The sequence below is a fragment of the Trachemys scripta genome, chromosome 1 (assembly GCF_013100865.1).
Source record: "Trachemys scripta elegans isolate TJP31775 chromosome 1, CAS_Tse_1.0, whole genome shotgun sequence".
Classification (NCBI taxonomy): Eukaryota; Metazoa; Chordata; order Testudines; family Emydidae; genus Trachemys; species Trachemys scripta.
In genome coordinates, this window is record NC_048298.1 from 339,739,921 (window position 1) to 339,767,545 (window position 27,625).

Genomic DNA, 27,625 nt, shown 5'->3' on the forward strand with positions numbered 1-27,625 from the left:
CCTGGAAATTTAATCAGCAAATACATTTTCAAAGATTTTATTCTCTAGCTTGATTATGAATACAGCTGTGTTGTTTGTGGTAACTGCTCTGGGTTTCAGCAAAGAGTTTAGCTGAGGTGCAGGAAAGGGGAGTGTAAAAGTCATTTTATCTAATTGACCCTCATCACCAATTAAATGAGAATGGCTGAAGTAACTTGTACACTGAAGTGGATATTAGTGCAATACCAGTGTATGAAGTATTGACCTATTGGTGATGTCAACTCCTCCCCTGCCCAGCTAAAATAACTGTCAGTGTTAGCTTGTAATTTTCCAAATATCTACAGACGGTTGCATGAGGAGAGAATACAGGTCCCCTGGGGATAAAGAGAAGCGGGAGGATGATCACAGTCTCTGGATTCAGTAAACTTCAGCTTCTCTTGGAAGGATTCTTGGGGGTCAGAGAATATCACTGGGAGCATTTGGTAAGGGTGAGTTAATAGAGCCTGGTTCTGATTGAATTTACACATGAAACTGTGATGTGAGGATGTTGATATCACTGTTATTGAAAGACCTAACCCTAAAAATGTATCCGATATGTTGGGAAGAGGCAGATGCATAACCTGGACTTTGAAGGGTGCAGAGAAAAATAATTCATATAATGGAGCTATAACACAGATTTTAAAATTGCTTCAGTGCAGGACAGATAAATACAATGACCGTTTTCATCATGACAGGTTTCAGAGAGTAGCAGCCATGTTAGTCTCTATCTGCAAAAAGAACAGGAGTACTTGTGGCACCTTAGAGACTAACACATTTATTAGAGCATAAGCTTTCGTGGGCTACATCCCACTTCTTCGGATGCATATAGAGTGGAACAGATATTGAGGAGATATATATACACACATACAGAGAGCATAAACAGGTGGGAGTTGTCTTACCAACTCTGAGAGGCCAATTAAGTAAGAGAAAAAAAAAAAACTTTTGAAGTGATAATCAAGCTAGCCCAGTACAGACAGTTTGATAAGAAGTGTGAGAATACTTACAAGGGGAGATAGATTCAATGTTTGTAATGACTCAGCCATTCCCAGTCCTTATTCAATTCTAAGTTAATTGTATCTAGTTTGCCTATCAATTCCAGCTCAGCAGTCTCTCGTTGGAGTCTGTTTTTGAAGTTTTTCTGTTGTAAAATAGCCACCTGCAGGTCTGTCATTGAATGACCAGACAGGTTAAAGTGTTCTCCCACTGATTTTTCAGTATTATGATTCCTGATGCAACTGAAGAAGTGAGGTTCTTACCCACGAAAGCTTATGCTCCCAATACTTCTGTTAGTCTCAAAGGTGCAACAGGACCCTCTGTTGCTTTTTACAGATTCAGACTAACACGGCTACCCCTCTGATACTTCTCCTCAATATATGTTCCATTCTATATGCATCCAAAGACGTGGGCTGTAGCCCACGAAAGCTTATGCTCTAATAAATTTGTTAGTCTCTAAGGTGCCACAAGTACTCCAGTTTTCATCATGTACTTGCCATGTATTTGCCCACATACCATGATACAAGAGGTCACACTCAGAAGTGGAGAGCCAGAAAGAGTGTCTGTGTGAAGGGTATAACAGAGTTCAAAAGTGAACTACATACATTCATGGATGGTGCATCATCTTTGATGATGACCTGTTCTGTTCATTCCTTCTGGGGCACCTGGCCTAAGCCACTGTAGAAGACAGGATACTGGGCTAGATGGACCTTTCATCTCACCCAGTATGGCCACTCTTACATTTTTATGTTCTAAGGTCACAATGGTAATATCATACAGTATGCAAGTAGGCTGTAGCATTCACAGCCACAGGGTATTAATGGGGCCAAGAGCTTAGCAGAATTCCAAGAGGGACTGAGTAAAGAGAAAATCCAATTACAGTGGAGAGGATTGTTTTAAAAAAAGTTTTGGAGAAGCTCTAAACCCTCCTGATTTACACCACAAAATATGTCTAATGAGTAGGTGTCAGAGAGAAACTCCCTGGGAGCAGGTTATCTCATAGCTGTCTAACTCACGCCTTCTTCCACCTCATCTGAAGAATCTGGACATGGCCACTGGTTACTGGGGGAGATGGACTACAAGTCTGATCCAGTCTCACTAATAAGATCCATTTAAATCCAAGAGCATGTTTTTGCTTATCTACCTTGAGATCTGGGACTCTGTAGATTTGCCCTAAGAGCAGAATGATTACTTGCTAAATATCATTTTATCGCCTCTTATTTTTCTTTTAGGACGGACATTTCAGAACACCTTGGACCTGCTCAGTACAATATGTCAGCTGTCAATGATACAAAATTAAAATCTGTAATATTCCTTCTCTCCGGGCTACCAAGTCATGGAGATGCACATCTCTGGATTTCTGTCCCCTTCTGTTTCATGTATGTTATTTCTATATTAGGAAATTCAGTTATTCTGTTCATTGTAAAAACAGATCGAAGCCTGCATGAGCCCATGTACATTTTCCTTTCCATGTTGGCCGTCACAGACCTTGGCATATCGATAACCACCATACCGACGATAATGGGCATATACTTGTTTAACTCAAGGGAGATCAGCCTCGATGCCTGTTTAGCCCAGCTCTTCTTCATCCACTTGCTTCAATGCATTCAATCCTCTGTGCTGTTGTTAATGGCCTTTGACCGCTTCATTGCAATTTATAACCCGCTGAGATATGCTTCCATTTTAAACCTATCGAGAATAGCAAAGATGGGAGTGGTGGCTGTGCTAAGAGCGATGGTCATAAAACTTCCACTTCCCTTTCTCCTGAAACAGTTCCAATACTGTCGAGCCAATGTCCTCTCCCATTCCTACTGCCTGCACCGGGAGGTCATGAAGATGGCTTGTTCAGATATCACAGTCAACAGCATCTTTGGATTGTTTACTAAACTCATAACAATGGGGTTGGACTCACTGCTCATCTTCCTCTCTTATGTGATGATCCTTAAAACAGTGCTGAGCATCGCGTCCTACAAGGAGTCCCTGAGGGCCCTGAACACCTGCGTCTCCCACCTCTGCGCTCTCCTACTCTTTTTCATACCAGAGATCAGCTTGTCTCTGATACACAGATTCGGGGAGGGCTCTGATCCCTTACTTCAGATTCTCCTGGGCTACATCTCCCTGCTTCTCCCACCGATGATGAATCCAATCGTGTACAGTGTGAAAAGCAAACACCTTCGTGTGAGGATAATCAGGGTGTTCATCAAGTGAAGGGTCAGTTCACCACCTGGGTCCTGTGACATGGGAGACAAAAAACATGGGCCACCTATTCCATCCTGGACCCCTACATCCGAGATGACATGAGTTATTGATCTCCACTATATAGAGAGGTTCAGACGGGGTCTAAGCCTGGTGAGGGAGGACAGGGATGGTGAGGGAGGACAGGGCACTGGGGGAGGGAGAACATGGCAGGCAGCAGCATTAACAAAGTGACTGTTTGTGGAGAGCCAGGGGATTGTTGGGCTGTTGGCCCATAAAGAGGTGTATTGGTGGCTGCTCTGACCTCACAATTCCTGTCGATAGTCAATAAAGAGAAGGAATGTGGATACTGTTTCCCATTACACCTGGCCTGTCACTGTCCCGTCTCTGGCTAAACACCCAAGGGCTATGAAAACAGCTGCAGAGCTATTCACAATCCTGTTCCCCCCTGAGCGCTCTAGGTGCAGTATGACCAATGGGTGCTGCACCAGCTGTGGACGGGGGCTATTCAAGGGGCATGGACAGCCACTCTTCTCCTACACCCTCAGCCAGGTGATTGTGTCTGAGTTATGTCAGAGACATGATTAACACAGGAGAACCAGCAAAACCCATTCAGGCAACCCTTCCATTAATGGCTTTGCACACAGCACACCTGCCAGGTCCACTCCCCACTGAGGCAGGGCAGAACTGCCTGTATCAGTAAGCGTCTGACACACAGGAGTAAAGGTAAGAAACTCAGGCCTAGGTTCCCTCCCAGTCTGCACAATCTGTTCTGCCCCAGCAATGCAAAACAGTGGAAATTGGCCTCACCTCAGGCCCAACTAGCTCCTATCCCAGCCCAGCCCATTCAGTGTAGGGTGACCACCTTTTCAAAAGGCAAAATCAGGACACATGCTGGGAGTCTGGTCCCCTCGGTGACCCCACCCCTGCCCCTCTTCTTCTCCCTGGAGGCCCCACTCCCTGCTCCTCTTCTTCCACCAGGACTCCACCCCCTGTCCAGGCCAGAAGCCAGAGCCAGGCCTTAGAAAGAGCTGATCAGGGAGCCAAATCCTCTGTGGGGAGCTCCAGATCCTCCACCTCCCCTGGGACAGGGACAGGGGGAACAGGAGAATGTGCCAACCTCTCTCTCTGCCCCTCAGGACGCATCCCCAGAGAAGGTCGAGAGTCTGGGAATCCCCAGAGCAGCCTGGGCTCCCAGGGTAGCTGTAACCGTGCTTTTGTGGATCACAACTATGAATAGCAAATTCAGGACAAACTGTGGAGAAAAAGGACAGACAGACCCCAAAACTAATGATTATTCTACCATGAGATATACTAAACCAGCAACACAAAGTTACCTTCTCTTTCACTACAATGGCTAACAAGAAGTCATAGAAGCAGTTTCCTTAGATATTCCAGGCTTATATCCCCATCAAAAACACTAGAGTTAAAGATGGGTGGTTCTTTAAAATAATAACAGGTGCTTCTGATCCCAAAGGACAAACCGCACACCCAGGTCAATATATACCTCTGATCTTACTCCAAAATCATGCTGATGCCAATCCTTCGGTATCTATAATCTAAAGGTTTATTTGTAAAAAGAAAAAAAGAAAAAGAAAGAAAGGTGAGAGTTAAAATTGGTTAAAGGAGTCAAATACCAATAATAAATGCAAAGTTCTTATTTCAGGCTTGTAGAAGTGATGGTACAAACTGCTGCCTTGATGAGTATCTGGTTGCTTTCAAATCATTGGAAGGACCTCATTCTATTGCTGAGAACACTCCCATTAGTGTAAGTTCATTGTCCAGAGGCTTGAGCAGGAAAGAAGCAAAATGGAGATGATTCTTTTTACAGTGTTTTATAGCGTCTGCCATATGGAGGGAAAACCATTGTTTTAAACAAAGCCCTCAGCACAGCTAGTGGAAAATTAGAGGTGACAAGTTGGGGTTTGGAATCACATGGACAATCACATTTGCAGGACAGTCCATTCAATGTAGATGGGCATCTCTAATGGTCCATTGTCATTTAAGTCTTTCTTGATGAGCCTTTAATTGGAATAGTTTCTCCAAGAATTACAGGCTAACTAGTTTGTGGGCATTACTCCAGGGGCAAACATTTGAAATCCAGGTATAGAGCCAATAGTCATATGTTCAAATACAAAAATGATACATGCATAAAGATAGCACAACCACAAAGAGCATATCATAGCCTTTTCATTGACATCGTACATGCCACATTTTGTACAAGTTTGTTGCAAATATATAACAGTGGTTGCAAAAGTGATCTATATGATCATATTTTGATCAGAGAACCTCACAGTAGATGCTCTGGAGTGGCCTGGCTCTGGAGTGGCCAGGAGGCGGAGCTTCAAGGGAAGTGAAGGAGCAGGGCCTAGTGGTAACAGATGCGGGGGAGAGGCTCAAGGGCAAAGGGGTTGCAGCAAGTCTGAAGCAATGCAGACACCAGCAAAAAGGATGATAGGGTGTTTAAGGGTAAATCAGACTTGTCGAGTTGGAGGGTAGGAGACCTTGTGTTTTGGAGAAGACTGAATAAATGTGACCCCACAAAGGGAGCTCCTGCTTTAAATATTCAAGGCTGAGAGTAAGTCATTGCAAGGACCCTAGAGGGAAGAGCTGGGCACCTAAACAGCTACTTCAAGCCCCCAAAGGGCACTCTGTGGTGGCCCTGATCCACAGGGACATGGACAGAGTGTGCTGTGCTCTTGGAAGCTGATAAAATCAGGCAGAGGATAGACAAGTGCCCAGGCTACTCTAAACTCTGCTAAGGCAGGGGGAGAAGAGGCCAGAGAATCAAACCACTGTAACTAGCTCCTTTTGCCATCCCTGCTCTCTACAGCACTGCAGGGAGGTGGAGCTCTGCAGGTGCAGTAGAGATTACATACAACTCAGGACAGGTGGGTTTAATTCCCTTGTTCACTGTGGCCATGGGGAATCCATTGGCTGTCTCCAAGCCTCTGCTCAGGTGGATAATAGCCCTGCCCTCCCTCGCAGTGGTGGCGAGAGGATAAATACATTCAAGGTGCTCAGATACGCTGAGACCGTAAGATCAGGGCTGTGTCAGGGATCCACAGAGCAACAACTCAGTCACTATCACCATCCTGGGCAGCTGATCAGTAATATATCCCTACTGCTATATTCTTTTTATTAGTGCATGCAATTACTATTCATAGAGATCCTTTGGTACAGTTTGGTTCATTTAAGATTTTTACTCCATTTGTTTCTACACTTTATATAAGATATAGTGCCACTCTTCCACCAGCACAACCTGTTCTGTCCTTCTGATATATTTTCTACCCTTTGATTATCCTCATTCCACCAAGCTTCTGTGATGACTATTGTATCAATATCCTCATTTAAGAGGGGGCACTCTAGTTCACCCATCTTATTATTTAGACTTCTAGCATTGGTAAAAAAAAACACTTTATGATCTGTCACTTTTTAGCCGTATGCCATTATATGATGTAATTAAATGGGAGTTTTTTCATTTGACTGTTTCTCATCAGATCCTATCTGTATTTTATCATCTTCCATTCTCTCTTTACTAGAACATAAAGAATCTCCATTAATAGATCACCCCCCAAGGGATGTCTCTGTCCCAAACCATGCTCCTCTGCACCTGTCAGTTTTCCCCCAGCCCTTAGAGCAATTTTTAAACTATGAGACTTTTAATTTTAAGTGCCAGGATTCTGGTTCCATTTTGGTTTAGGTGGAGCCCAGCCTTTCTGCTTAGGCTTCCTCCTTTCCCAAAAGTTTTCCAAGTTCCCAATAAATCTATATCCCTCCAGGCTTTGAGACCCTGCATTTCTGCCTGTCTCATTAGCCCTGCACACGGAACTGGAAATGTTTCAGGAATGCTACCTCGGAGGTCCTGGATTTCAATCTCTTACCTAGCAGCCTAAATTTGGTCTCCAGGACCTCTCTGCTATACTTCATTATGTCATTGATACCTACATATACCACGACTTCCCCATCACTACGCATAAGTCCATCTACATGTCTCGAGAGATCCGCAGGAAGGCAAGTCACCATGCAGTTCTCCCAGTCATGGCAAACCCAGCTATCTATATTTCTAATGATCGAATGTCCGAAAGCTATGACCTGGCTGTGACGGATTGGATCACAGAACCCCCCTTGGGAGGTGCCACCCGATGTGCCAAGACTACCTCTGCTCCTGCTTTCCCTGCCATCTTGGGACCCCAGCACCCTGCTTTGCTGAGCCAGACACAGCCATCTACTCCAACAAAGACCCAGGGTCTGAATTACTTGCAGGTTTACCTGAAAGCAGATAACAGTAGTGTGCTTGTCTCTAACACTCAGATGCCCAACTCCCAATGGGGTCTAAACCCAAATAAATCCATTTTACCCTGTATAAAGCTTATGCAGGGTAAACTCATAAATTATTTGCCCTCTATAGCACTGATAGAGAGATATGCATGGCTGTTTGCTCCCCCAGGTATTAATACATACTCTGGGTCAATTAATAAGTAAAAAAGTGATTTTATTAAATACAGAAAGTAGGACTGAAGTGGTTCTAAGTAATAACAGACAGAACAAAGTAAGTCACCAAGCAAAATAAAATAAAATGTGCAAATCTATGTCTAATCAAACTGAATACAGATAATCTCACCCTCAGAGATGCTTCAGTAAGTTTTTTCCTCAACCTGGACACTTTCCGGGCCTGGGCACAATTCTTTCCCCTGGCACAGCTCTTGTTCCAGCTCATGTGGTAGCTAGGGGATTCTTCATGATGGCTCCTCTCTGTCCTTTGTTCTGTGTCCACCCCTTTATATATCTTTTGCATAAGGCGGGAATTCTTTGTCCCTCTCTGGGTTCCCACTCCCTCCTTGTCAATGGAAAGACACCAGGTTAAAGATGAATTCCAGTTCAGGTGACATGATCACATGCCACTGCAAGACTTCATTTCCCACTTGCCAGCACACGCATATACAGGAAGACTTACAGGTAAAACAGAGCCATTTGCAGACAATTGTCTTGGTTAATGGGAGTCATCAAGATTCCAAACCACCATTAATGGCCCACAGTTTGCATAATTACAATAGGCCCTCAGGTTCTTACCCATGAAAGCTTATGCTCCCAATACTTCTGTTAGTCTTAAAGGTGCCACAGGACCCTCTGTTGCTTTTTACAGATTCAGACTAACACGACTACCCCTCTGATACTTTTAATTTTGGGAGGGAAGTCATCCGATATTAATTAGGGAAAATGCCATAAACATAAAACTGGGAGAAAGACAGAGCGTGTGGGGCAATGTTTTCTGCTTCATATGCTTGAGTTCTACAACGAAAAGTTCCTTTACTGTGTCCCTCTCTGCTCCCTCTCCTCACCCCACTCACTGTGGTCAACCTTGGTCAGTGAGAACACAGGGTTGAAAGGTGCATATGTGTGAGTTCACCTCCCACCTGGGGAAGAAGGCACCTTGCTTGCTCTGCCATCTGAGCACTTGCTGCGGCTGGCCATCCAGCCAGAAGCAGTTCCTCTCCACTGGCAGACTGTTAGTCCGCTTCTGCTGCCACCAGTATCTCTGCTTTGTTTTTGGAAGGTCAGTCTCTTAGTGATTGTCAGCTCTTAGTGATTTTCAACTTTTAGCAGGCCAGGCAGTAATGCCGTCTCACCACAAGTGATTTCAGTTCTCATTTGATCACTGAAAATAATAAAAGGCTCCCAATAGACTCTATTTAGCTCTAGCTTTGAGCAGTAGGTAGGAACATGTTAAACCAGACCTGGGACCCTGGGACAGCATTGGGACTCTCCACCGCGGTGCCTCCTACTGGTCGCCTCGGGGAATCTGTTCGATCCAGTAGAGCGCCTCCTTCTGGTGGTTTCCCGCCTGTCATCCCGCCTCGGGTCTCGAGGTCCGCCACCCCTTCTGGTTCCTCCCACAGTGAGGCTCCACCTCGACCTGGAGAAGTCACGGTTCCTGGCGGCTTCAGGAGTGTGGGCCGGTCCTCCACCAGGGCTTCCCGCATAGGTCCTTCTCCTGTGGCTGCGTGCCTAGGCTGGGCTATGCCCTCTCCCTTAGTACTCTCTGTACACTTGGAGCATACCCAGTACAAGCGGGACGAGTCCTCCGCTGTCGGGGCTACCTGCCTGGTGCCGCTGGAGTTGGGGTGGGGCACGGCTGCCCCCTCGCAGACCTCCCCCTGTGCTAAGGATCCCCCATCTCGGTCTGTTTCCTCCCCCTCCTCCCCCAGCCTGGAGAAGAAATCTGCATTAGTATGGGCCTTACCCAGGTGGTGGAACACACGGAAGTCGTAAGGCTGGAGGGAGAGGTACCACCGCATAATTCTAGAGTTTGTGTCCTTCATGCTGTGGATCCATCGCAAAGGGGCGTGGTCTGTGATCAACTTAAAACTATTCCCTAGCAGGTAGTAACGTAGGGCGTCGATAGCCCACTGTACCACTAGGGCCTCTTTCTCTATCGCCGAAAAATGCTTTTCCCAGGGGAACAGCTTACGACTTAGGTATAGTACCGGATGTTCTTCCCCGTCTATTTCTTGGGAGAGCACTGCGCCCAAGCCCACTTCGGACGCATCCATTTGAAGTATAAAGTCCTTTGTGAAGTTGGGGTGGCGTAGGACAGGTTCTCGAGTGAGCCGTTCCTTTAATGTGGCAAAGGCTCTCTCACATTGTTCGGACCACTGTACCTGTTGAGGCTGAGAGTTCTTTGTCAGATCTGACAGGGGGGTGGCTATAGATGCAAAATCCGGCACAAAACGGCGGTAGTACCCAGCTAATCCTAAAAACTAACGCACTTGCTTCTTCATCTTGGGGACGGGTACGTTTTTGAGTGCTTGTACCTTGCTAATCCGGGGCGTTAGTTTCCCCCCTCCTACCGTGTATCCCAGGTAGGTCACTTCTTCTTGCCCTAGGTGGCATTTTGCCAGGTTAGCCGTTAGGCCGGCCGCTCTGAGGGCCTGTAACGCCCCTGCCAAGTGGTGTAGGTGGCTCTCCCAGTCGAGGCTGTAAACTACAATATCATCTATGTAGGCCGCCGCATATTGGTCGTGGGGTTGGAGGACCTTGTTCATCAAGCGTTGGAACATAGCCGCTGCTCCGTGTAACCCAAATGGCATGGTTCTGAACTGGAAGAGGCCGAAAGGGGTGGGGAAGGCTGCCTTTGCACGCGAGTTTCGCGTGAGGGGGATCTGCCAGTATCCTTTAGTTAGGTCTATGGTTGACAGATACCTGGCTCCCCCGAGATGCTCCAACAATTCATCCACCCTCGGCATTGGGTATGCATCAAAGCGGGAGATAGCATTGACCTTTCTGAAGTCGATGCAAAACCAGGTCATCCCATCTGGCTTCGGGACTAAGATGATAGGGCTATGCCACTCGCTCGTTGATTCCTCCACCACTCCCATCTCCAGCATCATCTCTACCTCCTGCCGGACCGTATCCCACATTCTCTTGGGTAATGGTCGGTGGTTGTCCCTCACCCTCTTCCCGGGGTCGGTGGTGATATGATGACTCATTAGAGTCGTCCGGCCCGGGCGGGTAGATAAAACATCCGGAAATTCCTCCACTAACCATTGTAAGTGCCCTCTCTGTCTGGGATTGAGGCCTGACCCCAACGTGGCCGGTCTGGGGTCGGGAATATCTCCCGCTAGGGGTCCAAGTTCCGAATCTGGATGGACGGGCCAATGAACAGGGCTTCCCGCATTTTCCAGGCCTTCAGAAGATTGACCTGGTAAATGCAAGTCTCCTTACGTCGTCCTGGTAGTCTGACTTCGTAGTCAACCGGCCCCACTCGTCAGATTATTTCATAGGGGCCCTGCCATTTGGCCAGGAGTTTCGACTCCACTGAGGGCAGTAGGAGCAGCACCCAATCGCCTGGGCTGAATTTTCTCCCTCTAGTCCCGCGGTTATAGAGGTGTTCCTGGCATGCTTGGGCCCGTTCCAAGTTTTCCCGAGTGAAGGCCCCTAACGTTTGGAGTCGCTTCCGGAGGTGTAGAGCATATTGCGTGGTTCCGAGGACCTGCATCTCCTGGGCTTCGCACTCCTCCTTCAGGAGGTCCAATATCCCCCTGGGCTGCCTCCCGTATAAGAGCTCGAAGGGCGAGAACCCCATCAAGGCCTGTGGTACCTCTCCTATAGCGAATAATAAGGCTGGCAACAAGGCATCCCAATGCAAGGGGTCCTCCTCTACAAACTTCCGCATCATAGCTTTTAGCATGCTGTTGAACCGTTCTACCAGGCTATCGGCCTGCGGATGGTACACCAATGTCCGGAGAGTCCATTTGTGGATGAGGTGACATAGTTCTGCTATTAATTTGGAGGACACGTTCATGCCCTGATCAGTCAATATTTCCCCGGGTATCCCAACCCAGGCGAAAATCTTTACTAGTTCATTCGCGATGGTTGGTGCTTTTGCTGTCTTTAGGGGAATGGCTTCGGGATACCGCATTGCATAATCCACCACCACTAGGATAAAGCGGTTCCCTGTCTTACTTCATTCGAGGGGGCCGACGAGGTCCATCCCAATCTGCTCAAAGGGTACCCCAACGACCGGCATGGGTACCAGGGGCGTGCGGGCTACCCCTTTCAGCCCGGCTCGCTGGCATTCTGGGCACAATGCGCAAAAGTCTCCCACCTCTTGGTGTATGCCCGGCCAGAAAAAACGGCGAGCTACCCTCTGTAGGGTCTTCTCACGCCCTGGGTGTCCTGCCCAAGGGTTCGCGTGGGCTAGTTGGTGGAGGCCGGCTTGCAGTCTCCAGGGGACCAACAGCTGACGGAACGTCTCTCGGGTCTGGGGTTCCTGCGCTGTGCGGTACAGGCGGTCCCGCCATATTTCAAAGCGGGGGTCCTGTGGAGGCCATGGCGTCATGCCCCCCTCGGTGTCAGGGTTGGTGGCCTGCTCCCAGGCTCTGCCTAGGGTTGGGTCTTCCCATTGTTCCTGTAAGAAGTCCCCGTCACGCTCTAGTTCTGCTTGGGCGTCCTCCACTGAACGGGGCCTATCTCCAGGATGATCCACGGGGGCCTCCTGGGTTGCGGAGGTCCTCTCACCGGGGTCACTCCTTGGTCTGCGCCCGAGCAGTCCCATTCTAGGCACCTTAGTCCTGTCGGGTTGGGGTTCGGGCGGCTGGTACCTCAGGAGAACCTCCCCGAAGCCCGGCCAATCTCATCCCAGCACCACCGGGTAGGCCAGCCTGGGGGCCACTCCTACCTGGAGACCCTCCTCTCAGCAGCCTACTCCTATTTTGACCCAGGCTGTGGGGTACGGGCGGATATCTCCATGCACACACTGTAAGTGGATCAGGGGCCCCGAAAGATTAAGGTTCGGGACCAGCCCCTCTCGTATGAGCATCTGACTGCACCCCGAGTGTACGAGGGTGTTTGTGGGGGTCCCCTCGACCCGTACAGGGACTACCAGCTTTCCTATCTCTCTCTTCCGAGCCCTTCATCCGGCCACTCAGGCTTGCCCATAGTTGCAGTCCATGAAAGGGCAATCTCGTCGAAAATGTCCTTCTTGTCCGCAACCCCAGCATCTCTCTTGAGCCTCGGCCGGCCCTGTGCCTCCCCCAAGGGGGCCTGCTTGCTCCGGAGGCTGGTGCTCCCTCCGAGTCATCACCTGTGGTAACTTGTGTCTGGGCTCGGGGTTGGGAGGCCTCGGAGGCCCATACCGGTTGCCTGCCAGTGGTTCGGAGGGTCCCAACCCGCGGAGATTCCCCTTCTCTGTCCCTCCCTTGCGACCAAGGTTCCCTGCCGCTCAGGGTGGCGCCTCCGCTCCCTCGGCAGATAAGTAGTCCTCCATCAAGGCCACCACTGCTGACAAGGTCGATGTCGTCATACCCAGGCACTTCCTCCCGGGGGCAGGACCTGGGTGAACAGTTCTAGGGGCACCATCTCCGCTACCTGGGGTCCCATCAAGCCTTCCGGGTTCAACCATTTCCAGCAGTAGTCTCGGATGCGTTGGGCCACAGCGCGGGGTCGGGCCCCCGGAGGGTACTGTTCCTTGCGGAGGCGCTGGCGGTAGGTTTCCAGGATAATGCTGGTATGATCCAGGATGGCCGCCTTCACTCAGGTGTACTCGAGGGCTTCCCAGGGGTCGAAGCTACGGTATGCGACCTGAGCCTGCCCCATTAAGTAGGGGGCTAGCAAGGTGGCCCAATGTTTTATAGGGCCACCGGGCAGCAGTCGCCACCCACTCAAACATCACCAAAAATGCTTCTGGGTCATCCTCAGGCCCCATCTTGGTGAGGCGTACCGGTAGTGCCCCTAAGGTATCCCCAAGTCCGGTCCCCATGGGTGCAGCAGGGGTGCCTCCTGCTGAGTGTAATAGCATGGCCATCTGTTGTACTAGGTGTTCCTGCTGCGCCCGCTGCTGGGCGGCCAACTCCTGCAGGAGCTGCTGCTGGTGCTCTTGATGCTGAGTCATCAGCAGTTGCTGTTGGCTAGTCATTTGTTGTAGCATTTGCACCTGCTGCGGTTGCTGCTGGGCCAACTGCTCCTGTTGCTTTTCCAGCATCCATTTCAGTAGCTTCTCGGCCTCCATCTTGGGGGAGGAGGGTCAGCGGGGTGCTTCCGACGCAAACCCCCACCCTCTGGGCCCTTTAACAGGTCCGGATCCCGTTCCCCACTTCTGGTACCACGTGTGACAGCGTTGGGACTCTCCACCACGGTGCCTCCTACTGGTCACCTCGGGGAATCAGTTCGATCTAGTAGAGTGCCTCCTTCTGGTGGTTTCCCGCCTGTCATTCCACCTTGGGTTGGCTGGTGGACCCGCGTTGCTCCCGAAGCACAGGGTCCCCTTTCTGGAACACTGCCCTCTGACAGTGTCCTTCTGTCCATTTGCGCTCCCTTCCGGGGGGAGGGCTGGATGATCAACAGTCCCACACCCTTAAGTCCGATCCCTACAGTCCAGAATCTGGCATGGTTACAGCTGGCCGCTCCCTGTGGCCTATGGCTGAGTGTAGGGCCAAAGGGAACAAAAAAAGGGGGGAAGGGAGGGACCCAGGCCCTCCCACTACTCTGAGTCCCGGTCCAGAGGCCCTTTAGCGACAGCCTTGCTGTCCTCCTTCTCCTTCCTCCTCTGCCTGCTCCTATGGACTGCTTCCCCAACGGCCCTTCCCTCCCCGCTAGGCCTTTTCCTTCCAGGCCTGCCGCCTGGCAGGCTACGGAGTAGGACCTTCTCCCGCTCTCCAAGGCTGGCCTGCACTGTGCTGTCCGTGGTGCTGGCCTCCCAGCTCTGGAGACAGACCTTCCCCTCTGAAGGCCTGGGACCAACTGACTACTCTCTCCCTGAGCAGTCCTTTATATGGCTGAGCTGGGCCCTGATTGGCTGTCCCCAATCTGTTCTCTGATAGGCTCGCAACAAGCCCTTCTCTTATTGCCTGCCAGAATACGCAGGCGCCCGGGCCTGCCGCAGCCCACACTCTCCAGGCGCCTTAGGACCCTTAGGAAGAGGCCATACATCCTGGCTAGGACACCTGTCCCCACCCCTATTACCCTCACAGGAATCTGTCAATCGAGCACCTTGCTTGACGTGATACTTTCAGCTGAGGGTGACCCCCTCATTTGGGGCAGGTTAAGCACAGTTCTGCTCCCCTTTATTCATACAAAAAATAACAATAACATTGATAACATTTCACCCCCAATTCATTCAGTACGATAGTGATTTGTAACCCAACACTAACCAAAGTTGATCACTTTGAGCATCACCACTCTATCTGCTGGATACCCAGGCAGAGTAAGTGTGTTCATGAAAATAACGTTTGCTTCTGAAGTCTCTCCCCGTCCTGGACAGCTGTCGGGAGAACTCACTCAGACCCTGCTTACACAGGCTTATTCACAGGATGATATGCCTGGGTCTCCTGCCATAACAGGGGACCAGGCACACTGACCCAGGAGGTCCTTTCCAGGCCTATGTCCATATTGGTAACATTAGCCCATTTGAATCACACTGGGAGCTCATGTGGAGTTGCTTGTCCACTATGACCCTAATCCATGCCCAGGCCAATGGATTTGTCCTTCAGTGGATTCAGGTGAAAGCATGACTCGGCATTTTCATCTGGAAAATGAATTGTTCTTGGGTTCCTGTTTAATGATGTCACAGGAGTTTAATTCCCTGAGTTCCTGGTAATCTCAATATGATGAGATGCCAGCTACCCCCACCCCGAACACTAGCCCCAGAGAGGAACAATGGTTTGGTGCCAGTCTCACAGAGGTTTCAGCAAATGCTCCTTTCACAACAAAGAGGTACACAGATGGGAAGATGCTCTCAGAGACACAGGGAAACTAGAATGGGTCCCAAGAGCTCCAAAGGAATGCAACTTGAAAACGTAACTTTTCCACTTGGAAAAGAGACAACTAAGGGGGGATATGATTGAGGTGTATAAAATCATGACTGGTGTGGGGAAAGTAAAGAAGGAAGTGTTGTTTACTACTTCACATAAAAGAAGAACTAGGGGTCACCAAATGAAATGAATAGTCAGCAGGTTTAAAACAAATAAAAGGAAGTATTTCTTCCCACAATGCACAGACAACCTGCAGAATTCCTCGCCACAGGATGTTGTGAAGTCCAAGACTATAACAGGGATCAAAAAGACCTACACACATTTATGGAGGAGAGGTCAATCAATGGCTATTAGCCATGATGGGAAGGTGTGGTGTCCCTAGCCTCCATAACCCAGAAGCTGGGAATGAGTGACAGGGAGCTGCCATCCCCTGCCTCCTGGCTAGAGCTGGTGCGAGCATCAGGAAACTCCTTCCACTGCTGCGGGGGGGTGGTATCTGCAGGCAAGCGCAGGACTGTGTGGGGCTACCTGCCCCGCCCGCCAATCAGGACTTGCCCCAGGTAAGTGTCCTGCACCCCAACCCCCTGCCCCAACCCTTAGCACACTTGCGTATCCTAAACAGGCCCCAAACCCAACCTCCCAGCCTGCTCCTGAACTCTAAGTCCCTCCCAGACCCCACACTACAACCGTAAGCCCTCCCCCACACTGTAACTCTTGCCAAGACCCCACACCCCCACTCCAACCCCCTGCCCTGAGCCCCTCCTGCACTGCAAACGCCTCTTCTTCAGACCCACCCCAGAGCCCACATACACAGTTGGAGCCCTCACCCCCTCCTGCACCACCCTCCTGCCTCATACTGCAGCTCCCTCCCACATTCTCCCCTCATCTTTCTCCCCACCCTGGAGCCTAGGCGGGGCTACAAATTCTAATAGCCCTTGGCCCCCAGAAGAGTTAATCCGGCCCTGCTCATATACCACTACAAGCTAAGTTAGACGGACTTTGTTCTGGAGATAATGAAACAGAAATGATCCAACTTACATTCCTTTGGGAAGCCAAGGGGCTCTTGGGACCAGTGTTGTAGCTAGAACAGGAAAACTGGGTGGGCCCAGCTTTCAGGAGCCCCATCACCCCCTACAGAGGCAGATTAGGGATTTGTGTGGCCCTGGCTCAGCCAGGAAAACTGAGGTTCCCTCTCCATCCTTTCTGCAGCCCCCCTCAAACTGGGGAAATGGGATCAAGGGTGCAGGGGTTTGCACACAGTGCTCGTGCCAGGGAGTGGGGTCAGGGCATGGTGTCAGGGGATGGAGGCTTATTCCGCTTTCCCCACCCAGTCATTATGGGATGGTGGGTTTACCCCAATCCTACTGCCCAGCGCTATTCCAGTGTCCCAACCCACTCTCTGGCATCCGAGTGGAGGAGAAGGGCAATCACCCACACCCAGACCTTGCTTCACCACAGGAGTGGCAGATGGGTGGAACGGAGCAGGGTGATAATCCACTACTGGCCCAAACAAGGCACATCCTCATCTGGGGTAAGACACCAGGGAATCAGTGGTCTGGACCAGCAGGAGAGGGATACAGCTGGGCACCAAACTGGAGTCGGGAGTCCCAGCTGGTGGATTGGATGCTCAGTGGGTGAACCCCGCCCCCCCCCCCCCGGCCCATCCATGCCTAAATCCCTGCTTCGACCTAGTCTTGTTTCCCTGTGTCTCTGAGAGCATCTTCCCATCTGTTTACTAGTTTCTTGTGGAAGCAGCTTTTGCTGAAACCTGTGTGAGCCTGGGTCCAGTCACCACAGTGCTCTGTGCTTAGTGTGTTATGGGGTCAAGGTGTGAAGCTGACCTTTGCCCTCAGACTACTTTCTCCCAACCAAACCATCTAAGATGAGACTCCTGTGTCTGCTGCTCCATTGTTTGCAATGGCTTCCAAACACCGGTCTGGTGACTGTGCTGAAACTCCCGGTATCCCTGTGACACTCCCTCGTTCCCCTCCGAAATCCTCCTCCTTCTCCCTTGTTCCTCATGGAAAAGGGAAGGGTCCTCTCCTACTGGGAGGATCCAAGGGAAATTTCCATGTAGGGAGCCTTGTGGAATCTCCCTTCCCTGGGTTACCCCCGGGTTTGTAATGCAGGAATCAGGGCTGCCAGGGAGTAATCAGCCCCATATTATTATTCTATTTTATTTTATTTCAGCAAGATCACAGCTGGGACAGCATCATTGTTACCACTCAGCCGCCCTCGAGGTAGCCCTGTGACTAATCAGAACCATTGCAACAGTGATGACAAGCCCGGATTCTAGGAATAGAGCCTGCAGCAGGGCTTGTGCTGCAGTACACTTGGGTAACATCCCCTGTGATTTGGCCTCTGGAAGTGTGCCATTGGCTGTGACAGGGGTTAAAGCTCATGCACACGGAGCCAAGCAGCTGAGGTTCCCTAATGCCTGGGTGGACCTCAAGGGAATGTGCAGACATGCTTCATAAACACAGTTGCCTCCCTATCTGAACAGATACTGCCTGCTGCCCGTGCAATCTCTCCACTGATTCCTTGACAGTTATGGTAAAGACAGCTGGTGTCAGCAGATTCCCTTCTAGCAGGAATTGGGTACGTTGGGAGGTTTCACTGTCTTTACAATGTGCAGTGAAGGGTAAAGGCTGTGAGCTGTTTAAATTTGAAGATGTTCTGTGCCACCGCAGCGAACTTGGCTGAGCTGTCAGAGTGACTCCGTAACAGGGGCAGGAGGACAGGCAGCACTAGATAGCTTGGGAACCTGTTCTCTACATCTGCCCAAGGTGCTCAGTGGGTTATTCAAGTTACACAGAAACCTGAGCTCGGAGTGTTAAAACCCTGATGCCCTGAGTCAGGATTTCTCAAGGGGTCCCATTTCTACAGGTGCCGTGTGCTCTGGGCCTGATCCTGCCAGAGGCTGAATGACAGGAGACCCCACGGAATGTCAGTAACTAGTTCCCAAATCTACTTGGGTTTATTTGCTCCTGGAAATTTAATCAGCAAATACATTGTCAAAGATTTTATTCTCTAGCTTGATTGTGAATACAGCTGTGTTGTTTATGGTAACTGGTCTGGGTTTCAGCAAAGAGTTTAGCTGAGGTGCAGGAAAGGGAAGTGTAAAAGACTTTTTATCTAATTGACCCCCATCACCAATTAAATGAGAATGGCTCAGGTAACTTGTACACTGAAGTGGATATTAGTGCAATACCAGTGTATGAAGTATTGACCCATTTGTGACACCAACTTCTCCCCTGCCCAGCTGAAGTAACTGTCAGTGTTAGCTTGTAATTTTCCAAATGTCTACAGACTGTTGCATGGGCAGAGGACGCAGGTCCCAGGGGGATAAAGAGAAGCAGGAGAATGATCACAGTCTCTGGATTAAGTCAACTTCAGCTTCTCTTCGAGGGATTCTTGAGGATCAGAGAATATCACTGGGAGTATTTGGTAAGGGTGAGTCAATAGAGCCTGGTTCTGACTGAATTTACACATGAAACTGTGATGTGAGGATGTTGATATCACTGTTATTGAAAGACCTGACCCTAAAAATGAAACCTATATGTTGGGAAGAGGCAATTGCATAACCTGGACCTTAAAGGGTGCAGAAAAAAATAATTCATATAATGAAGCTATAACACAGATTTTAAAATAGCTTCAGTGCAGGACAGATAAATACAATAACCATTTTCACCATGCACTTGCCGTGTATTTGCCCACATACCATGATACAAGGGATCACACTCAGAAGTGGAGAGCCAGAAAGAGTGTCTGTGTGAAGGGTATAACAGAGTTCAAAAGAAAACTACATAAATTCATGGATGGTGCATCACTTCATGGTGACCTGTTCTGTTCATTCCCTCTGGTGTACCTGGCATAAGCCACTGTTGAAGACAAGATACTGGAGTAGATGGACCTTTCGTCTCACTCACTATGGCTGTCCCTATGTTTTTATGTTCTAAGGTCACAATGGTAAAATCATACAGTGCTCAAGTAGGCTGTGGAATTCACAGCCACAAGGTATCAATGGGGTCGAGAGCTTAGCATGATTCAAAGAGGGACTGAATAAACAGAAAATCCAATAACAGAAGAGAGGATTGTTTTAAAAAAGTTTTGGAGAGGCTCTGAACCTTCCTGATTTACACCACAAAATATGTCTAACTAGTGGGTGTCAGGGAGAAACTCTCTGGGAGCAGGTTATCTCATAGCTGCCTAATTCAGGGCTTCTTCCACCTTCCTCTGAAGCTTCTGGACATGGCCACTGGTTACTGGGGTAGATGGACTACAAGTCTCATCCAGTCAGACTGATAACATCCATATAAATCCTAGAGTATGTTTTTGCTTATCTAACTTGAACTCTGCTAGGCTGTAGACTTGCACTGAGAGCGGAATGATTACATACTAAATATAATGTAAACTCCTCTTATTTTTTTTTTTAGGAAGGACATTTCAGAACGCCTTGGACCTGCCCGGTACATTATGTCAGCTGTCAATGACACAAAATTAAAAACTGTAATATTCCTTCTCTCCGGGCTACCGAGTCATGGAGACACACATCTCTGGATTTCTATCCCCTTCTGCTTCATGTATGTTATTTCAATAATAGGAAATTCAGTCATTCTGTTCACTGTAAAAAGAGATCCAAGCCTCAATGAGCCCATGTATATTTTCATTTCCATGTTGGCCGTCACAGACCTTGGCTTATCGATAACCACCATACCGACGATACTGGGCATATATTTGTTTAACTCTAGGGAGATCAGCCTCAATGCCTGTTTAGCCCAACTGTTCTTTATCCACTTGCTTCAATGCATTGAATCCTCTGTGCTTTTGTTGATGGCCTTTGACCGCTTCATCGCGATTCATAATCCACTGAGATATTCTACCATCTTAACCCCACCGAGAATAGCCAAGATGGGACTTGTGGCTGTGCTAAGAGCGATGGTCATAAAACTTCCACTTCCCTTTCTCCTGAAACGGTTCCAATACTGTCGAGCCAATGTCCTCTCCCATTCCTACTGCCTGCACCAGGAGGTCATGAAGATGGCTTGTTCAGATATCACAGTCAACAGCATCTATGGATTGTTTACTAAACTCATAACAATGGGGTTGGACTCGCTGCTCATCTTCCTCTCTTATGTGATGATCCTCAAAACAGTGCTGAGCATTGCATCCTACAAGGAGTCCCTGAGGGCCCTGAACACCTGCGTCTCCCACTTCTGCACCCTCCTGCTCTTCTACACACCAGAGATCAGCTTGTCTCTGATACACAGATTCGGGGAGGGCTCTTTTCCGTTATTTCAGATTCTCATAGGCTACATCTCCCTGCTTCTCCCACCGATGATAAATCCAATTGTGTACAGTATGAAAAGCAAACACCTTCGTGTGAGGATAATCAGGATGTTCATCAAGTGAAGGGTCAGTTCACCACCTGGTCCAGTGACATGGGAGACAAAAAACATGGGCCACCTATTCCATCATGGACCTTACATCCAAGATGACATGAGTTACCGAACTCCTGTCCATAGAGAAGTTTAGATTGGGTCTAAGTCTGATGAGGGATGACAGGGATGGTGAGGGAGGATTGGACACTGGGGGAGGGAGACCAAGGCAAGGAGCAGCATTTACAAAGTGACTGTTTGTGGAAAGCCAGGGGATCGGTGCGATGTTGGCCCATAAAGAGCCATATTGGTGGCCGCTCTGACCTCACAATTCCTGTTGATAGTCAATAAAGAGAAGGAATGTGAATATTGTTTCCCATTATACCTGGCCTGTCACTGTACCATCTCTGGCTAAACATCCAAGGGCTATGAAAACAGCTGCAGAGCTGTTCTGCTGTAACAATCGTGTTCCTTCCTGAGCGCTCTGGGTTCAGTATGACCAATGGGTGCTGCACCAGCTGTGGATGGGGGCTATTCAAGGGGCACAAACACCCACCTTTCCGATACACCCTCTGCCAGGTTCTTGTGACTGAGTGGTATCAGAGACATAATTAACACAGGAGCATCAGGAGAAGCCATTCGGGCAACCCCTTCATTAATGGCTTTGCACACAGCACACCTATTATGTCCACTCCCCACTGAGGCAGGGCAGAACTGCATGTCTGAGTAATGGTCTGACACACAGGAGTAAAGGTAAGAGACTCAGGCCTAGGTTCCCTTCCCGTCCGCTCCATTTGTGCTGCCCCAGCAATGCAAAACAATGGAAACTGGCCTCAACTCAGGCCCAGCTAGCTCCTATCCCAGCCCAGCTCATTCAGTGTAGGGTGACCACCTTTTCAAAAAGCAAAAGTGGGACACAGGCCGGGAGCCACGTCCCCTCAGTGACCCTTCCCCTCTTTTTCCCCCTGGAGGCCCCACTTGCTGCTTCTCCTCCTCTAATGAAGCTCCACCCCCTGTCCAGGCCAGAAGCCAGAGCCAGTCCTTAGAAAGAGCTGATTAGGGAACCAGAGCCTCTGTGAGGAGCCCCAGATCCTCTACCTGCCCTGTGCAAGGGACTGGGGGGCCCAAAAGAATGCCCCAGCCTATGTCTCTGCCCCTTGAGACACATCCCCAGAGAAGGTGGAGAGCCTGGGAATCCTCACAGCAGCCTGGGCTCCCAGGGTAGCTGTAACCGTGCTTTGGTGGGTGACAACTGTGAATACCAAATTCAGGACAAACTGCTGAGAAAAAGGGCAGACAGACCCCAAAACTGGTGGTTATTCTGCCATTTCATGTTCCCCACAAAAACATTAGATTTAAAGATGTGTGGTTCTTTAAAATCAATAACATGTGCTTCTGATTCCAAAGGACCGGCCGCACACCCAGGTCAATATATAGCTCAGATCTTACCCAAAAATCATGCTGATGCCAATCCTTTGGTATCTATAATCTAAAGGTTTATTTGTTAAAAGAAAAAGAAAGAAAGAAAGAAAGAAAGAAAGAAAGAAAGAAAGAAAGAAAGAAAGAAAAGTGAGAGTTAAAATTGGTTAAAGGAGTCAAATATGTACAATAAATGTAAAGTTCTTATTTGAGGCTTGTAGCAGTGATGGAATAAGCTACTACCTTGATGAGTCTCTGGTTGCTTCCAAATCACTGGAAGGACCTCATTCTATTGCTGAGAACGCTCCCATTAGTTTAAGTTCATAGTCCAGAACCTTGAGCAGGAAAGAAGCAAAACGGAGATGTTTTCTTTTATAGTGTTTTATAGCTTCTGCCATGTGGAGGGAAAACCGTTGTTTTAAACAAAGCCCTCAGCACAGCTAGTGGAAAATTACAGGTGACAAGTTGGGGTTTGGAATCACATGGAGAATCACATCTCCAACATAATTTTCCTTAGTCACAGCAGGAAACCATTACCTATACGGGGACAGTACATTTGCAGGACAGTCCATTCAGTGTAGATGGGCGTCTCCCATGGTCCATTGTCATTTAAGTGTTTCTTGATCAGCCCTTAATTTGAATCGTCTCTCCAAGAATTACAGGCTAACTAGTTTGTGGGCATTACCCCAGGAGCAAACATTTGAAATCCAGGTATAGAGCCAATAGTCATACCTTCAAATACAAGAATGATACATGAATACAGTTAGCACAGCTATAACCAGCAAAGCATAACCTCTTCATAGACATCTTACATGTCACATTTTGTACAAGTGTGTTGCAAATATATAACAGTGGTTGCAAAAATGATCTAAATGGTCATATTTTGATCAGAGAATATCACAGTAGATGCTCTGGAGTGGCCTTCTCTGGGGTTGCCAGGAAGTGGAGCCTCAGGGGAAGTGGATCAGCAGGGGGCAGGGCCTAGTGGTAAGAGATGGGTTTGGGGGGGTAAAGGGAAAAGGGGGTTCAGCAAGTCTGAAGCAATGCAGACACCAACAACAGGGATGATAGGGTGTTCATGAGTAAAGCAAACTGGTCAAGTTGGAGGATAGATGAATAAATGTGACCCCCACAAAGGGAGCTCTTGTTTCAAATACTCCAGGCTGAGAGTAAGACATTGCACGGACCCTAGAGGTAAGAGCTGGGCACCCGAACAGCTACCTCAAGCCCCTGGGGGCACTCTGTGGTGGCTCTGCACGGACATGGCCAGAGTGTGCTGTGCTCTTGGAAGCTGTTAAAGTCAGGCAGAGGATAGACAAGTGCCCAGGCTGCTCTAAACTCTGCTGTCGCAGGGGGAGAAGAGGCCAGAGAATCGAACCTCTGTAACTTGCTCCTTGCCATCCCTGCTCTGTACAGCATGGCAGGGAGGGGAAGCCCTGCAGGTGCAGCAGAGATTCCATCCAGGCCTGTCACCGCTCAGATGGCTGGAAGCCTGGGGCTGTGGTCTAGGCACTGCTCTGTGACTCAGGACAAGTGGGTTTAATTCCCTTTCGACTGTGGCCATGGGGAATCCATTTGCTGTCTCCAAGCCTCTGCTCAGGTGGATAATATCTTGGCCCTCCCTCTTAGTGATGGCAGGAGGATACATACATTCAAGGTGCTCAGATACTCTGAGACTATAGGATCAGGGCTGTGTCAGGGATCCACAGAGTAACAACTCCATCACTACCATCACCCTGGTCAGCTGATCGGTAATATATCCTGTCAAGGCTGCTTCCCCACTCTGAACTTTAGGGTACAAATGTGGGGGCCTGCATGAAAACTTCTAAGCTTAACTACCAGCTTAGATCTGGTCCGCTGCCACCACTCCCAAATGTGCTAATTCCCTTCCCTGGGTAGCCTTGAGAAACTCTTCACCAATTCCCTGGTGAATACAAATCCAAACCCCTTGGATCTTAAAACAAGGAGAAATTAACCATCCCCCCTCCTACCTCCCACCAACTCCTGGTGGATCAAGATCCAACGCCCTTGGATCTAAAAACAAGGAAAAATCAATCAGGTTCTTAAAAAGAAGGCTTTTAATTAAAGAAAAAGGTAAAAATCATCTCTATAAAATCAGGATGGAACCTTACTTTACAGGGTAATCAAACTTAAAGAGCCCAGAGGAATCCCCTCTAGCCTTAGGTTCAAAGTTACAGGAAAGAGAGATAAACACTCTAGCAAAAAGGTACATTTACAAGTTGAGAAAACAAAGATAAAAACTAACACACCTTGCCTGGCTGTTTACTTACAAGTTTGAAATATGAGAGACTTGTTCAGAAAGATTTGGAGACCCTGGATTGATGTCTGGTCCCTCTTAGTCCCAAGAGCGAACAACCCCCAAAACAAAGAGCACAAACAAAAAGCCTTCCCCCACCAAGATTTGAAAGTATCTTGTCCCCTTATTGGTCCTTTGGGTCAGATGCCAGCCAGGTTACCTGAGCTTCTTAACCCTTTACAGGGAAAAGGATTTTGGAGTCTCTGGCCAGGAGGGATTTTATAGTACTGTACACAGGAGGGCTGTTACCCTTCCCTTTATAGTTATGACATATCCCTACTGCTATATTCTTTTTATTAGCGCATGGAATTACTATTCATAGAGATCCTTTGGTACAGTTTGGTTCATTTAAGATTTTTACTTCATTTGTTTCTACACTTTCTTTAGCACGTAGTGCAACTCTTCCACCAGCACGATCTGTTCTGTCCTTCTGATATATTTTCCACCCTTTGATTATCCTCATTCCACCAAGCTTCTGTGATGACTATTGTATCAATATCCTCATTTAAGAGGGGGCACTCTAGTTCACCCATCTTATTATTTAGACTTCTAGCATTGGTATAAAAACACTTTATGATCTGTCACTTTTTAGCTGTATGCCATTATATGATGTAATTAAATGGGAGGTTTTTTTCATTTGACTGTTTCTCATCAGATCCTATCTGTATTTTATCATCTTCCGTTCTCTCTTGACTAGGACATAAAGAATCTCCATGAATAGATCACCCCCCAAGGGATGTCTCTGTCCCAAACCATGCTCCTCTGCACCTGTCGGCTTTCCCCCAGCCCTTAGTTTAAAAATTGCTCTATGAGACTTTTAATTTTAAGTGTCAGGATTCTGGTTCCATTTTGGTTTAGGTGGAGCCCAGCCTTCCTGTATAGGCTTCCTCCTTTCCCAAATGTTTCCAAATTTCCAATAAATCTATAACCCTCCTGACGACACCATCTTCTCATCCAGGCTTTGAGACCCTACAGTTCTGCCTGTCTCATTAGCCCTGCACATGGAACTGGAAATGTTTCAGAGAACGATACCATGGAGGTCCTGGACTTCAATCTCTTACCTAGCAGCCTAAATTTGGTCTCCATGACCTCTCTCCTATCCTTCATTATGTCATTGGTACTAACATGTACCACGATTTCCCTAGCACTACACATAAGTCTATCCAGATGTTTTGAGAGATCTGCAACCTTCACTCCAGGAAGGCAAGTCACCATGCAGTTCTCCCAGTCATCGCAAACCCAGCAGGACAGAGACTTTCTGACCAGGGGTGGGACTGTTCCAATCTGTCCCATAAAGTCTCATCTATGTACCTCTCTGTCTCCCTTAGCTTCTCCAGTTCAGCCACCTTGGTCTCCAAAGTCCATACACCATCTCTGAGGACCAGGAGCTCCTTGCACCGAATGCACATATATGTCACATGCTGCATCGGATGCAATATACTGGATATCTCCCATTCTGTTGCTGGGCTTCTACCTATATGTAAGTTGGATCATTTCTGTTTCTCCATCTCCAGAGCAAAGCGGGTCTAACTTAGCTTTCAATAATATGTGAGATACATGAGTATAGACGTGTGACAGCTGTCTGTTATTTTAAAAACAATTTCTCTAATGTTTTGTGCTGTTTGCTAAGAAACCTATATGTTTTAAGGAGGCTGTGGATGACTATGTAGCTCTGGTCACAAGTAGCCAAAGGGAGGACACTGAGTCAGATCTGCTTGGTGATAAGCATTTAGCAGAGACGGGGTGTTGTTCCAAACTCTAAGAGTGGGATAATTAAGAACTTAAGAATGGCCATACTGCATCAGACTGACATTACATCTAGCCAAGTACCTTGTCTTCTCACAATGGCCAATGCCAGATGCCCCAGAAGGAATGGTAAGAATAGACAATTATCAAGTGATCCATTCCCTGTCGCCCATTCCCAGTTTCTGGCAAACAGAAGCTAGGGACACCATCCCTAACCATCCTGGCTAATAGCCACTGATGGACCTATCCTCCATGAATCCTCCTAACTTCTTGTTTTTCAAACCATTTTAAAGTCTTGGTGGTCACAACACTCTCTGGAAAGGAGTTCCACAGGTTGACTGTGTTCTGTGAAGACATATTTTGTTTTAAACCTGCTCCCTATTAATTTATTTTCATGACCCCTAGTTCTTTGGTTATGAGAAAGAGTAAATAATACTTCCCTAATTACTTTCCCTTCTCCTGTCATGACAGTCAAGGACCTAATTTAGAGGGTAAAGAGACCATATATCAGAATTTTATTTTGACAATCCTGATTCTTCTTGGCCAGCATATGTCCTTGTTGAGTGCCTATCAGCATTCAGAGTAGTTACTTGTTCATGAGTCAGAATTTCACCCAGTTACCTCCGTATTGAGCACAATGACTTGTGTTTGTCTAATACATTTCTTGTAACAATCTAAAACTTATCTTTCAGGCATTCATCTGGTCTTGATATGGGTATGTCTGGAGAATCCACCAACTCCCTTGGGAGTTTGTTCCACTGGTTAAGCACGATTCATATGAAGAATGTGTGCCTCATTTCCAAATTTAATTTTTCTGGCTTCAGTTACCAGCCATTCGTTCTTGTTATACCTTTCCCCGCTAGAATAAAGAACCTGTTAATAGCTGGTATTTCATCCTGGTGAAAATGTTTGTACACTGTCATCAGTTCAGCTTTCAATCTTCCCTACTTCTCCTCACTTTGCTCCTATTTATATAGCCATGAGTAAGTTGGAAATGACAAAGGAGGGGAACGACCTGGATGCATTAGTCAGTCCAACGATAACTGTGATACAACGATGTAATGCGGCTGTTAAAAAGGCACATGAGATCCTAGAATGTGTCAGGTGAGAAAAGGAAGAATTAATATCCTCATACAAGACACTGGTGAGACCTCCTCTGCCAAACTGTGTAAAATTCTGGTCACTCCTATTCCAGAAAGAAGAATTCAGGCTGGAACAGGTGCAGAGAGTGGCTTCTAGGATTATCAGGGGAATGGAGAGCCTGGTTTAGGAGAAGACTGAAAGAGCTTGGCAGGTTTAGCCTAAGA

The 27,625-nt window shown here is 48.1% G+C and overlaps 2 protein-coding genes across 5 annotated transcripts; both read left to right on the forward strand.

The window, feature by feature from the left end:
• On the forward strand, positions 1–26,443 carry LOC117871368 (olfactory receptor 51G2-like). 4 transcript variants are annotated; one of them, XM_034759293.1, is made up of 3 exons: positions 18,784–18,911; positions 19,895–20,873; positions 25,901–26,443. In XM_034759293.1, exon 2 carries the CDS (start codon positions 19,935–19,937, stop codon positions 20,868–20,870), a length of 936 nt encoding a protein of 311 aa, XP_034615184.1. In that variant the 5' UTR covers positions 18,784–18,911; positions 19,895–19,934; the 3' UTR covers positions 20,871–20,873; positions 25,901–26,443. The 4 variants fall into 4 exon arrangements, with proteins under 4 accessions (XP_034615185.1, XP_034615186.1, XP_034615184.1 ...); XM_034759294.1 differs by lacking the exons at positions 18,784–18,911; positions 25,901–26,443 and adding an exon at positions 1–467 and having other exon boundaries at positions 19,895–22,289; XM_034759295.1 differs by lacking the exons at positions 18,784–18,911; positions 25,901–26,443 and adding an exon at positions 1–461 and having other exon boundaries at positions 19,895–22,289.
• LOC117871370 (olfactory receptor 51G2-like) lies at positions 2,148–4,697 on the forward strand. Its single transcript, XM_034759296.1, has one exon. It carries the CDS (start codon positions 2,284–2,286, stop codon positions 3,217–3,219), a length of 936 nt encoding a protein of 311 aa, XP_034615187.1. The 5' UTR covers positions 2,148–2,283; the 3' UTR covers positions 3,220–4,697.
• Positions 26,444–27,625: the final 1,182 nt, after the last annotated feature.